Source organism: Punctularia strigosozonata (assembly GCF_000264995.1).
Source record: "Punctularia strigosozonata HHB-11173 SS5 unplaced genomic scaffold PUNSTscaffold_9, whole genome shotgun sequence".
NCBI lineage: Eukaryota > Fungi > Basidiomycota > Agaricomycetes > Corticiales > Punctulariaceae > Punctularia > Punctularia strigosozonata.
In genome coordinates this window covers 507,791-520,452 of record NW_006767441.1, presented here as the reverse complement: position 1 = coordinate 520,452, position 12,662 = coordinate 507,791, and the positions used below count along the sequence as shown (strand labels likewise).

General features: G+C 54.9%; 5 protein-coding genes across 5 annotated transcripts; 3 read left to right on the top strand and 2 right to left on the bottom strand.

Annotated features, from left to right (window-relative positions):
* The first annotated feature begins 320 nt into the window (after positions 1 to 320).
* On the top strand, positions 321 to 1,941 carry PUNSTDRAFT_104614 (Ureohydrolase). The gene is made up of 9 exons (XM_007385337.1): positions 321 to 454; positions 522 to 541; positions 603 to 612; positions 674 to 960; positions 1,023 to 1,096; positions 1,150 to 1,298; positions 1,363 to 1,530; positions 1,581 to 1,752; positions 1,812 to 1,941. The coding sequence occupies exons 1-9, from the start codon at positions 341 to 343 to the stop codon at positions 1,826 to 1,828; spliced, it is 1,011 nt and encodes a 336-aa protein (XP_007385399.1). The 5' UTR covers positions 321 to 340; the 3' UTR covers positions 1,829 to 1,941.
* A 41-nt stretch (positions 1,942 to 1,982) lies between these two features.
* Positions 1,983 to 3,646, bottom strand: PUNSTDRAFT_144661 (uncharacterized protein; the record flags this gene model as incomplete). The annotated part of the gene is made up of 4 exons (XM_007385336.1): positions 1,983 to 2,526; positions 2,576 to 2,905; positions 2,957 to 3,117; positions 3,170 to 3,646. The coding sequence occupies 4 exons, from the start codon at positions 3,644 to 3,646 to the stop codon at positions 2,076 to 2,078; spliced, it is 1,419 nt and encodes a 472-aa protein (XP_007385398.1). The 3' UTR covers positions 1,983 to 2,075.
* Positions 3,647 to 5,513: 1,867 nt separating this feature from the next.
* PUNSTDRAFT_104610 (uncharacterized protein) lies at positions 5,514 to 7,051 on the top strand (the record flags this gene model as incomplete). The annotated part of the gene is made up of 3 exons (XM_007385335.1): positions 5,514 to 5,960; positions 6,015 to 6,290; positions 6,341 to 7,051. The coding sequence occupies 3 exons, from the start codon at positions 5,514 to 5,516 to the stop codon at positions 7,001 to 7,003; spliced, it is 1,386 nt and encodes a 461-aa protein (XP_007385397.1). The 3' UTR covers positions 7,004 to 7,051.
* Positions 7,052 to 7,216: 165 nt separating this feature from the next.
* PUNSTDRAFT_104608 (uncharacterized protein) lies at positions 7,217 to 10,023 on the top strand. Its single transcript, XM_007385334.1, has 13 exons — positions 7,217 to 7,316; positions 7,380 to 7,543; positions 7,603 to 7,710; positions 7,770 to 7,867; positions 7,918 to 8,310; positions 8,358 to 8,550; positions 8,608 to 8,666; positions 8,716 to 8,784; positions 8,835 to 9,024; positions 9,075 to 9,114; positions 9,166 to 9,372; positions 9,444 to 9,764; positions 9,822 to 10,023. The coding sequence occupies exons 1-13, from the start codon at positions 7,291 to 7,293 to the stop codon at positions 9,961 to 9,963; spliced, it is 2,010 nt and encodes a 669-aa protein (XP_007385396.1). The 5' UTR covers positions 7,217 to 7,290; the 3' UTR covers positions 9,964 to 10,023.
* On the bottom strand, positions 10,021 to 12,605 carry PUNSTDRAFT_144658 (uncharacterized protein; the record flags this gene model as incomplete). The annotated part of the gene is made up of 4 exons (XM_007385333.1): positions 12,359 to 12,605; positions 11,894 to 12,305; positions 10,201 to 11,840; positions 10,021 to 10,120 (listed from the first exon to the last, which is right to left on the bottom strand). Exons 1-4 carry the CDS (start codon positions 12,505 to 12,507, stop codon positions 10,021 to 10,023), a joined length of 2,301 nt encoding a protein of 766 aa, XP_007385395.1. The 5' UTR covers positions 12,508 to 12,605.
* Positions 12,606 to 12,662: the final 57 nt, after the last annotated feature.

Sequence of the window (12,662 nt, the reverse complement as noted above, 5' to 3'; positions counted from 1 at the left end):
GGAGATGGCGATCTGCCTGCAGCCTGGCGGAAGCAACTCGATGGCTGGGCCGGGCTTATGGCAGTATGCCCTCTCGGATGGCCATTCCGTTGGGCGCCAGCGCGGGTGGCTGATATAGCTCGAGCGGGAGATATAAGCAGCAAGCACAGAAACACGATCCGACTGATCTCTGGAGCCTTGCGCAGACCGCATCAGCGACCGAGCGCTGTCCGTGTAACAGAGTCAAGTGACGCCATACCCCCTTCGCGGAGACAGATCTGACTGTGAGAAAAAGCCGGACCTAACGGATTTTCGCCATGGACCAGCAGCACCAGCTCATACTGCTCTCCAGGCTCACGAAATGCTCCGGTTCGCGACGAGGAACGTCCCCCGGCGGTCGACGGCCCCGCTGAGGCGCAGGGCGTACGCGACGGCGTTCACCAAAGGCTGGCTTTCGGACCCAAAAACCGTCGGAGTGAGTTTTAGTCTGCCCGCCCGACGCGCCTCGTTGTGCTCAACTCGCTTCGTTTCCTTTCCTGCAGATCGTGGGATGTCCCTTCAGGTGCGCTAAAATAACGACTCCCTTCCGTTCAGAACGTTGACTGCTATCTTCCTCCTCAAAGCGGTGGCCAGGTGTGCATCTATTTGCGTCTACCCGACGACCTGCGCTGAACGATAGTTTCCTCTCCTTCAGCCCAGACCGGGTGTAGACACCGGCCCCATCCACCTCGTGCAAGCCGGTCTCCCCGACCAGCTCACCACGCTCGGCTGGAAAGTGCACTTCGACGGACATCACCAGTTCGAGAACATCCACCTCGCCGACGATCCGCCCATCGGCATCCTCAAGAACCCTCGCTTCGTGTCGAGAGTATGCGAGGCGGTCTCCAAATCGGTCTATGGCCACGCCAGCCAGGGACGGCTGCCGCTGACCCTCGGCGGTGATCATTCTCTCGGGATGGCCACTATTTCGGGAACACTGCAGTAAGCGAGGCGATGTTTTCAAGTCCAGGCATCTCACTCGGCGCGCGCTGACGTTGTTTCAGGCGGCATCCTGATGCCTGCGTGATCTGGGTCGACGCACACGCCGATATCCACATGCCCGAGACGACTGAGACCGGTAGGTAGTCGCCGTCAGCTGCAAGGACCATGTATTCACTGCACACGAGACAGGCAATATCCACGGTATGCCGGTCTCCTTCCTCCTCGGCATCGGCAAGAAGATACCCGAGTTCAGCTGGATCAAGCCAGCGCTCAAACCATCGAAGATCGTCTACATTGGCCTGCGCGACGTCGACGCGGGCGAGAAAACCATCTTAAAGGTAGGCCAAACTCGAGGCTGTGCCGTCCGTTTACGATTTTGATATCTCGTTTTTTTTTTCGCAGGACCTCGGGATCAAAGCATTCAGCATGCACGAGGTGGACAAGTATGGCATCGGCCAGGTCGTCCAGATGGCTGTGGATCACGTCAACCCGAACCGGGATACGCCCATCCATCTCAGCTTTGATGTGGACGCCTTGGACCCCACGGTCGCTCCGAGCACGGGCACTCCTGTAAGGTGCCGCACGCGTTCCGGAGCTACGCTGCTCACGTCGCCTCGTAGGTTCGTGGAGGTCTGACTTTCCGCGAAGGGCACTACATCTGCGAGGCCATTCACGAGACCGGTCTGCTCGTCGCCCTGGATCTCATGGAGGTCAACCCGACCCTCGGGACGGGCGAAGAGGACGTCCATCAGACCGTGGCGATTGGCTGTTCCCTCGTAAGGGCAGCGCTGGGTGCGTGCTTCCTCACATTGGCGATCACATCCCGTTCACGCTTGACCCTTTCTGCTCAGGGGAGACGCTACTGTGAATTCTTTCAGATGAACCCTAAGCATCCACGAGTTGGAAGAAGTTACGACCTTAGCATCACCGTCATCTGTAATACACCCACATATGCAATAAACCCTCCAGTGCACTATCAGCAATGATATCCGAAACCTGCAGAGCTTACGGCACTCTTAACTCAAAGAATCCTCGTATTATATATCATATTAGTCATACATCTGTCCAGATTACAGCCTGAGCAGTGATGATGCAGCTCTCTGTGCTGGAATGCGCTATACTTCATGAACGTGATATTCATCGTCTGTACGATAATGCACCTGAGGCTCGGGGATCTTCTGGTCAATCGCGCTATCGTCGCTGGTTGCATCCATGCGATAAAGACCGTCGTCGTTCGTCATAACGGAAGCTTCTTGAACGGCGGTCCGCAGGTACCTGTAGTAATCGCTGTTCGTCGTCCTCTCCGGTGCATGGGCTTCCATGATGCAGGGCTGTCGTATCATTGCCTCAGTGATGAGATCGGTGGTCAGCTGCATCGGCGAGTGGGTTTCATCGGACGAATCCGACGATGAACCGTGCCGCGATAGTTCCGGGGGCGACAGAAGGTCCAGCCGCAGAGGCGGAAGTTGAACACCACGGTCTCCGGCGTAGTGCAGCGACGGCCCTGCTTCAGCCCATTGCCCGCCCAGCTGTTGGTTGAAATGGCCGAAGTACATGAATGGCAAACTGGAAGTCAGGTCAGAGAGGGCGATGCGCTACGAGAGACATGACTCACTGGGGCATGTCTACCGCGGCATAGTTGTAATTGCCGCACTGCATAGAATACGCGGGATCCGCAAGACGCGCGTCGAACTGCCCAGGGAGCGCGCAGTGAGGTAGCAACGTCGGGTCAATAGGATACGCCATGGGAGCGTCCCGCGTTTGAGCAGCATCCGGTGCTTGGAATTGATGGCATGCGTCCGCGTGGTGGTTCCTGTTCGGCGGCTCGTGCTCGTTCAGTTGGGGCAACCAAGTGAGCGTGGGTAAGGTGAGCGAAGGCAGTTTCACAGGACGGTGTCGGGGTTCATAAGGTTTTTCGTGAACCCTCTTCTTCACGCCAGTGTCACTGTGAGTTTGGATTTAGTCTATATGAGACGATTTTATACCGTGTACGCACGCGCTGTCGCTTGCTGGGTCGGCTTCTGAGGGAGCAACCGTATGATCCTGAGCCCCCCGTGAACTGTGCCTTCCGGGCCCTCGCGGTTTGCGTTCTCGTACGTATACGCATGTGAGACCTCTTTGCGTGCATCGCTCACACGTAGGTTCGTCACCGCTGCACTGGTGGGGGGTGAGCAGACAGCCATTGCAGATGACGAATAGCATCATTCACCTTTGCTTTGCGCGTGCGGCAAGTCTCGCAGGCAATACGTGTCCGCCGTCGAGGGGAATAATCTATGTCGTCCGCGAAGACGTACGTGTTCTGGACAGGCCAGTCCATTGGGGACTCCCCGGCGGAACTGGATTGGCGAGAACACCGCGTGGACGAAGAGGAAGAAGACCCAGAAGAATACGAGCGCCCCGCCTTCGATTTGGGTGCCTTGACATTCAGGTAACCGTTCTTGGAACCGGCGCGCCCCTTCGTAGAATCATGGCACGGGCGTGCACCGGCGTTGGCTTCTTCTATGGCCCTTTCCATAAGCGTTCTGAAAGAAACGGCATGGGGAATGGGCTCTTCGGTAGGAGGGCACGTCTGGTTCGGTTGGGTCTTTTGAGGAGATGAGAGTTGAATGACGGGGGCCGCGTCCAGAGGAACGATGGGTCGAGACAAGGAAGTACCCTCCATCCGACGTTCGTAGATGGTTCTCATAGTTCGTGTTTCGGGGTGGATAGAGATGTTTGGAGGTAGAAGATATGTCGAGAGGGGATAGATATGCCGTTAGGATGAGATGGGCGATAGTATGTGGGTATAGCGTGTTGTTACCGCAGGGATCGCGCAGCAACGGGGCGTCGTACAGCAACGTTCATATATTGGCCTGCACCGAGGGCAACACCGAACTGCTGTCAAACATAGACAGCTGTCCAAGAAACGGCAGCATCTCCGGTCCAAGTGGAGCGATATCCACGCCAAGCGACATGATACACCAGGTCTACCTGCGTATAGAAGCAGGCCAAGAAACTCCAGCAGATGCTCAAGCGCATGTGCGTGTAATCGCGGCCCAACTCCGAAGGGGTCATCGATCCGAGGCGTGACAGTGGGTTGCGCAGCTCATGAACGCAGCCCTATCGTGCTTACAAGCGAAAGTTAGCTTGTCATGAATCGAGATTATGCAGCGCAACTCTTGCAGACGAAAGTACCAGCGAGCCTTCCGAGTAGAGGGTGCCAAAAACGATGGTCATATATGTCTGGTTTATGGGCTGTCTTCGAAGAAGCGGACAGCCCAAGAGGGCGAACAGTTGCTTAGCGCCCGAACGCTCAAAAGTCATCCGCCTCTCCTAGGCCGCCTCGAGCGGAAGCGGGCCAAAAGGCTTCGATTTTCTTCCACGTCTTCGAGGGCGCCAACGAGGTTGCTCTTTCGATTGTAGGGGAACGGGCGGGAGGCGCAGGTCGGTGTGGCTTGGTGGCGGATCATAAGACGTCCGGTCTAGGCTATCCAAGAGTTTGGGCACCAAGGTCTTGCCAATATGGTTATGAGGAATATCTGCCTTCGTTCCATGGGCGCGATCACCCTGCTCGCTCGGACATGAGTTATCACGACGCGAAGGGTTTACAAGACAATGTACCTTCTTTTCCAGAACTCTATAGCCACAACGCGGATTTCTTGCAGTCCTTCCGTCGATACGGGGAGAGACATCCTTGGGGGTCCTGCCCGAGTGCAAGACTGGCGTTCGTGTTCTGCCACGATGACGAGTCGACTCGTTCCTTTTATTCCAGACGCAGTGATCGATCAAAGACGGCCGAGCTGCGGGTGAACGAGAGCGCTGAGAGCTGGAGTTCTGAGGAGCAGGATTAGTTTGTTTATATTGGCGATTGCTTGAACGCCTCTTGACCGGGGAACCAGGAGATTGAAGGAGCAGTCCAGGGAAGGATACGTGATGGTTTTCTGGGGCTTGGAACGCCAGAGACGTGTGATAGCCGTTACTGTGGTATGAAGTAACGTCTCTTCGCCCCGTTCCTGGTCTTCGGCCGCGAAACCGGGAGCCGTTGTGGAAGCCGTCGATCGGAGCTTTCGTAGATACTGGGACGGAACGTTGTACATGTTGAGATTTATACATGGCGATGTATGGCCCGACTGCCCAGGGGGAGAGGATACTAGAGATGTTCTCGAAAGCTGAGGCTGCGCAGTTCTGCGGACGTAGACTGTTCAAGGTGACCGGGTTGGAGAAAGCCAGAGACGAATGTTGCAAGAGCTTGGTATGAATCAAAAGTGACTATACGGACGCCAGCGGGTGTTGATTCGTGACTTGGAAAGATGTGACGGAGGCTGGTGACCTGTGTCGAGGTTATCGTATCGTGGGTGATTGAGCATCCATCCCACGGAGCCAACCAGGGTTCAGAGCACACGTATAGTGGGATATAGTACGCCCCCCCAGTTGGCCTTGGGCATCATCCAAGGACAACGTGTATACACCATTTGTACGAGGATCTACGGTGCAAGGCAAGGATCGCACTGCCACAACCTCGGTCGATCCCGTACGCGTGGGCAAGGCGCCCACCTTCCAACGCTCTCGCATTCATGGAAGATCGACTTATCAGCGAAACTTCTCCTGCGGACTGGAGTTACGTAGCCGAGGGCGGCGCTACGATAGTCCTTGCTTATAATGGCCCGCCACATCCAGATTTCAATGGGACCGTGCTCCGCGCACGTAAAGCACCTGTTCAGCCCGGTGACCGCGACTGCAAGCCGGATAATGGCCAGGATCCCAATCTAGACTCTGAGGAAGTAGATGACCCTATCGTCGTGTTCCAGAAGGAAGTCATTCAGCGCTTGGTCCCTTCGGATGCTTTGCCTTTGCTCCGGAAGATCCGTGTTGAGCACGACTGGCTAACAGAGTTGGCTGCGCTTGTGGAGAAGGACAGGCCCAAGGTTCGCAGGCAGAAAGACAAAATCGATGTTACTCGAAGAAGAGCTGTGCTTGCCACGGACTTGGTCGGTGGAAATGGATGGGCAATCGAAATCAAAGTGCGTCTCATCCCAATCGCCATCCCGCTGGTTTGTTTCTGACCTGAGATGCAGCCGAAATGGGGTTTCTTGCCTTCACCGCATCACTTGTCTCCTCAAACACGCTCGGTCAAGACCCGTACCTGTCGCTTCTGCATGCATGCTCATTTCAAGATGATACACGACGGCCACGAGCCTGCAGGGGACTTCTGCCCATTGGACCTGTATTCAGGCGATAAATTACGTGTCACTCGGGCCGTACTTGCACTTTGGGACGGATGGGTCAACAGTAAAGGGTCAGCCAATAATCTTCGGGTCTTCGTCTCCGGAGAAACCATCCATCCCGACAACGTGCGTCAGATACATCTCGTCCTTTGGTTTATTCACCCATTTTATGGTAGGATGATTCTATAAACCGTCTTGCCGCATTAATCTTGCCTAAAGGGCATGCTCTGGATACGATTATTCTTCGCCAAAGGTTCGCCGCCTCTGTGGTATCTGCCCTCATGCAGTCATCTGTCCTGCCCACGCTGTCGCGTCTGCAGCGCAAGCTAGACGTTCTGGATATCGAAGGCCTCGAAAAGCTATGGGAAGCAGTTCATGGCGATGGTATATCCGAGACAGCTCTGTCGTTTTCAGCTGCATCGGGTGAGCCGAGCCTCCAAGAATGGCGGTCTTTCCTCGAGGAGTATCTGGCAGGGCACGAGACCATGGACCACGCGCACCCTGACCCTGCGAAACTCCGCTACTATACCCTCGCGTACCTCCTCTCCATGAGCTTCAAGGATTGCTCCATCATTGTCCGGCCAGCAGATGGGCAAATCAAGGCGAGCGTGTCGGTGATCGACCTGGACGCCAAATCGGTCAAGAAGCTCTCTCAATGGGCCAAACTAGATCGGCAGATTGTGACAACGTACGGGACAGTAGGCAACAAGAAATTATGCGCGGATGCTCACCATCAAGAGATCATGACCCCAAGTCGATCTGGTGTCTTCCTCTGGACGGTTTCTTTGCTTACGTTGACTGTATCGCGGCTTGCGGGGTCTCGACGGAAACCTACTTAGACTATCTCACAGACTTTCTATCACCACCGATGGATCCTGTATATTACCATTGCTCGCACATATAAATTGGTTAGTCGATACTCTAATCACCGGCGACCGAGTCGCGACGCCATGACGCCACGCGTGCTCGTGCCCTCAGCGCGCCCCACGTGAGTAGTGGTGCGAAACGGCTCGACTCGACGGAAGTTCGTTGACTCTGGCAAGGGTACTGTCCGTGAAGACTGTCAGTGGGGGATAACTGTTTCGCTCATATCGCCATCTCATATCCGGCTGTTGGGGACGAGAATATGGCCGCGGCAGCAACGCTCAAAATGTCTGTCATATCGTTACGCTCACGGATGCGCATGGAACTCATGTCGAGTTATGCATGTAATAGCTTAACAGTCGGTCCGGCCGCGGGGTCGATCAGAGACCTCTTTGCGAAAGTCAAGAGTATCGATGCGAAACATGGGAAATTCGACCTTCTGCTCTGCGTTGGGGATTTCTTCGGGAAAGAGCAAGGCTCAGACACCCAAGATCTGCTTGAAGACAAGCTGGAAGGTTTGTCCGTCAACTTCGTTGCGTCTCCTGTGCCTGCTCATGCATACAATATGCACAAGTTCCAATGGAATGCTACGTGATGCAAGGTGGATATGCCCTTCCCACCCCGGTGATTGAGAAGTACGCCAAGACTGGCGGGGAGTTGTGCAAGAATGTGTTCCTCCTCGGTGAGCGATGAACCTACGCATGCGTCATGTCTAGACCACTCATGAACGGATCTTCTAAGCTAAATCTGCGATGGTGACTACACCCCAAGGGCTCAAGATCGCTTGTCTGGGGGGTGTATACGATTCTGTGGCATACGTAACGTCGGACAGCGCTCCGGTAAGCGAATGTGTTGACCTTGCACAACCTATCATGATGTCGAAGACCAGGGGTTTCATTCAGCAGAATATAGTCGGCAGACGGTCGACAAACTGTTGGCCAACATCAGCGGCCCGCAGAAAAACAAGAACTATAAGTCACTCACTGCCATACAATCTGCCGGAGGCCCTTCCGAATTGGTGGACATCCTAATCACCAACTCATGGCCTACGTCTATAACGGAGTTTTCCTCACTCCCCGTTCCCGACCTCCTTTCGCCCGCTGCCCCCGCCGTCGACGTCGTGATGCGACGTGCGAAACCTCGATACCATTTCTCCGCTTCGCGATTGTTCTGGGAACGGGAACCCTTCGTGTGGGACGATGAACAGGGTCGCGTCTCCCGATTCGTCAGTTTGGGCGCTTTTGCTGGACAACCGCTCCCTGAGGGCGTGAAGAAACAACGGGTACGTTCGCACCCTGTGAACTTGAATAATATCTGACTTGATCTCAGTGGTTCTACGCGTTCTCGATCACTCCCTTGGAGAAGTCGACGGCCTCAGCACTGCGGCCAGCGAACGCCACTCGGAACCCAATTCTGGAGGCCGCACCTCGAGGCGAGAAGCGACAGTTTGACAGCGGCGAGAATTTCAGATGGGGCGGTGACCATCGACCTGCCCCGAACAAACGTAGCAAGCCTAATGCCGGTGGGTGCATCATATCATGGTCTGTAGACCGTGTACTCATATCCCAGGCTATGGTAGGCGACAAGCCAGGTGTACCACCTCAAGGTTACAAATGCAAGATTTGCGAGTCGGCTGAGGTCTGTTCTCTATATCCAATCTTTCTAGCACTCTAACGTTACGGTTTAGCATTTCATTAACGACTGTCCCGACCGAGCAAAGCCTCCTGAAGGCTATGTATGCAAAATATGCAGCGAAGTAGGTCATTCGTGCAACAGGATGCTACTTGTTTTACGAGGGAACAACAGCCGGGGCACTTTGTTCGGGATTGTCCTACAAAGCATGCCGTCGGAGACACCGGCGGCCGTAAACCTCGGCCGGGATACATCTGTCGTGCATGTGGAAGCGAAGAGCATTATATCGAGGACTGTCCCACCGCACAGCAACGACGAAAGGAAGGAGGAGAGAAGCGAAAGGGACCTATGAAGGAGATCGCGCGTGAGTCTAGTCTTCTCATGGTGACTCAAGCCTGATGTAGTCACACCCAGCGGAGGAATGCTGGTTCTGCCTCTCGAACCCAAACCTGTCGTCAGTGACCGCGATTAATTGAACGGACCGCTGACTGAAGTAATGCATTAGCAAATATTTGATCGTTGCAGTAGGGACGGAATGTTACGTGACGCTGCCTAAAGGTCAGATCATTCCTACACACGACCCACAACATAGGCCAGATAGCTCCATGGTACCGGGCGGCGGCCATTGTTTGATAGTCCCCATAGCGCACTACGCAACATTGGCCTCGATGGCTCCAGATATCGCTGGACCCACTATCCAGGAAGTCGAAAGGTCTGCTATCCATCGCGCTTCACAGATCTCACATACTGACGATCCCCCCACTACGTCCCCGCTATGTGCAGATACAAGTCAGCTTTGCGAGCATTCTACGCCAAATACCACCATGCCGCCGTGTTCTTCGAGGTCGGCCGCCTGAGCGGTCGTGGAGGTCATGCGCATGTCCAAGCCGTACCTGTCCCCCTAAACCTCAAGGAGCGCGTACAAGAAGCGTTTACGGAGCATGGACGTGCCAAAGGCATACAGTTCGAGGTTGATGACGCTGAAGCAGCCATGACGTCCTGCAAGACCGACAATCGAAGCTACTTCAGGGTGGATCTGCCGGACGGCAGGGTGATGGTCCATTTGATGCCTGAACATGGTCGCTTCGATTTGCAATTCGGGAGGTAGGCACCCTCGCCGGAAATCGCATGATGCTCTGGTGTTTATATCACTATTTGCAGGTTTGCCTTAACCAGTTTGCTTGGTATACCCAATCGCCTGGATTGGAAAGCATGCGTCCAGCCCGAGGAAGAGGATAGAGCAGATGCTGAAGCTTTCAAAATGGCTTTTGCACCTTTCGATCAGACGATGCAGTTATTCTAGTCTGTCTTGTATTCCGGCCAAGTACCGGAGTCTGCGCCGCCAGGTGCCTGATAATAGTTACGCTGCTATCGAGCTGGTGATTGTGATGAGCCATATGCGCAACCCTTGATTTCCTAAGTCTGGACACGACGCGGTCTCGAGGATCGAGATGTGACCACTGCCGCTCATATCAATGGGATCCGCGGTAATCGATGGAGACAGGAATGGCAGGGTCTCGCCAATGTGTGTATTCTTGACCTGCCGGTAGGTCCAATTTTTCGCGATTTGGCCGACAGTGGTTGAGTCGGTGAAGCTCCGTTCTTCTTGTCTTTCTTTCGCTCGCGCTCGTGATCTACCTTTGCACGTTCTATATCTTGGATCGCGGCCTGTTTAGCGGTCTGGTAGTACGTCAAGGGTGGTTTCTTTTTCTTAGGTGGGGAAGGCGCCGGGGGCGACTTGGGTTTTGGGGCAGATGTGGCTGGCTTACTACGCGCTCTACGACAGAAACGCTTCAGAGGGTGAGGATCAGGGCCCTTGTACTGCAATAAGACGAAGGAAGCCGTTTCCGACGCGGGTCCGAACCTGAAGCCTGGGGCACGAGGCGAAGCTATTGATGGGCGGATGGATAACGATGGAGGAACGAAAGATGCCGACCATATCACCGGCGCTTTCACGTCAGTTTTCAGGTCAGACTCGATCTTATTCTTCTTCGTGCTAGACGGAGATGGCGCTTTCGAGAACCATTTGTGCTCTCTTTCGGGCGGCGGAACGTAATCCACGAGTACGAACGTTAACTCTGGTTTCGGTCCATGGAGTTGTCCATCCACAGCCACTTTCATCGATTGGGGTTCCGAAGATTCAATCTCGCCGGTGTCCCCAGCCATAAGACGCGCAGTCTCTGCCTTGAAGGTAGCTTTCGCAAGTCGTTCGAGAGCTCGTCGGTATTCCGGGTTTGCGGCCAGTGAATCGGTCCCGAAGCTCACATCCAATTCGATGTCGACGTCAACATCCGGATCGTGTTTTGCGGTTTCTTCTCGAGCTTTGGCCTCGGCCAGCACCACCGCGATTCTTGCCCTTTCGGCTTCCTTTTGCGCGTCAGCACGCTTAGCTAGCCGCTCTGCACGGGCAAGTTCAGCTTCCTTGCGTGCATGGGCACGCTTGGCTAACCACTCCGCACGAGCACGTTGAGCGAGAATTCGCTTGAGCCCTTTTTTCGGTTGTGGGTTCGCAGGTTCGCGGTAGTCGACCAGGGTGAAGTTAGGGTGGGGGACATTCCGAGCTTTCCCAAAGGAGCGAGCAGAGGAAGCGACATGCGACTGCTTCATCAGGGCCGAAGGGAGTACACCACGAAAGACCAGCTCGGACCCGGTCTCAGTCATGAATTCAGGAACATAGCTGGTGGTGTCCTGCCTCTCATCCACTAGTCTCGGAGCGTTGGCTAAGTCTCGAGTCCCAGGTATGTAAGTAAGAGGCACGAAAGCAGGGGAGAAGCTGGAAGGAGGGATGTAGTAGCCGTGTGAGAGACACGCGCTTCTTGAAGCGTTTTGCAGGAGATACGAGACGTCCGAATACTCCGAGACATCTAAGGGGATCTCGTTGCGATCACTCGTGCTCGGAGCATGCGGAAAAACAGGAAGAAGCCGGCGGCGAAACCTAGGGGGTAGTCTAAGGGCTCGTTGATAGACTGTAGGGTCCATGTCTTCGGCAGACGCGGAGAGATCATTCACGGCATCTTTCTCGCTCGTAGTAGTTAAAAATGCCTGGTAAGCAGTTGTATCGCCTTTGCCTAGTTCAAGATCTGCGTTCATATCTTCGTCCTCATCAATAGATAATCGTTTCCGGCTCATCCGCACGATGGTATCCCGAAGCTGTTGAGCAACACCTGGCTTTCGCAGTCTCTGTGTCCGATTTCATCGGTAAGGAGGATCAACGATAGCAAGTAATGACGCACCTTCTGTCGGTCCATCATCATTTGCTCCACCCGCCGCAGTTCGCCCTCCGGCACCCGCTCCCGACGATGGTACAGCCAGGGCCTTCCGCGCAGGTGCGACGGTTCTTCGAGATCGGACCGCACGACAGGCAGAGCAAGGAGAAAGCAATTGACGGGCCAGCGTGGTGAAGTGCTCACTGGCGGAAATCCCTGTGGCCATGGCTCTCCGCCCGCAAATGCGAGCATGCACCATCTGAGGCCAGGATTGATGGTGCTGGCGTCCTGCGCGCGACCGAACGACGCAAGGTACGCAACACGATATGAATTGCCTGAAAGATGCTCCAACACGACACAATACTTTCCAACGGAGTGGACAGCAGCGTCTCGAGCTAGGTCACGCTCATATGGCGTAAGAGGGCCAAGACGCTCGAGGCTATGAGAAAGCATACGTCAGTAATCGAATGCGGCGGATCAGTCCAAGCCTACTTCTCCCATATGGCCTGACGAATACCACCCGAGATATGAGCTATGTCTCCCCGATTGAACACGCCAGGAAGATGAGGTGGATCGTATGTGTCTGGCTGAAAGACATGTTCATGATAGAGCCCTTCAAGGCGGAGCCAGTAGAAGTCCATGCGCCGCCCGTAAGATCGCACTTGGTATCAGTGGACTCTTGAGACTTCAGCGTTGGGCGTCCTTTGGCACGGCTACGGAACGCTCGCAGGAGTCCATTGCAGCAGGGAACAAGCCGAATTAATGCCACGTGACATGCCAGCGGCGACATCCCGAC

Coding starts and splice junctions, on each gene's coding strand:
- PUNSTDRAFT_104608 (XM_007385334.1), top strand. CDS start 7,291: ATGGCCGCGGCAGCAACGCTCAAAAT. Junction 7,544..7,602: donor GCTTGAAGACAAGCTGGAAG/GTTTGTCCGTCA, acceptor AATATGCACAAG/TTCCAATGGAATGCTACGTG. Junction 8,551..8,607: donor ACGTAGCAAGCCTAATGCCG/GTGGGTGCATCA, acceptor AGGCTATGGTAG/GCGACAAGCCAGGTGTACCA.
- PUNSTDRAFT_104614 (XM_007385337.1), top strand. CDS start 341: ATGCTCCGGTTCGCGACGAGGAACGTCCCCCGGCGGTCGACGGCCCCG. Junction 961..1,022: donor ACTATTTCGGGAACACTGCA/GTAAGCGAGGCG, acceptor ACGTTGTTTCAG/GCGGCATCCTGATGCCTGCG. Junction 1,097..1,149: donor GCCCGAGACGACTGAGACCG/GTAGGTAGTCGC, acceptor CACACGAGACAG/GCAATATCCACGGTATGCCG.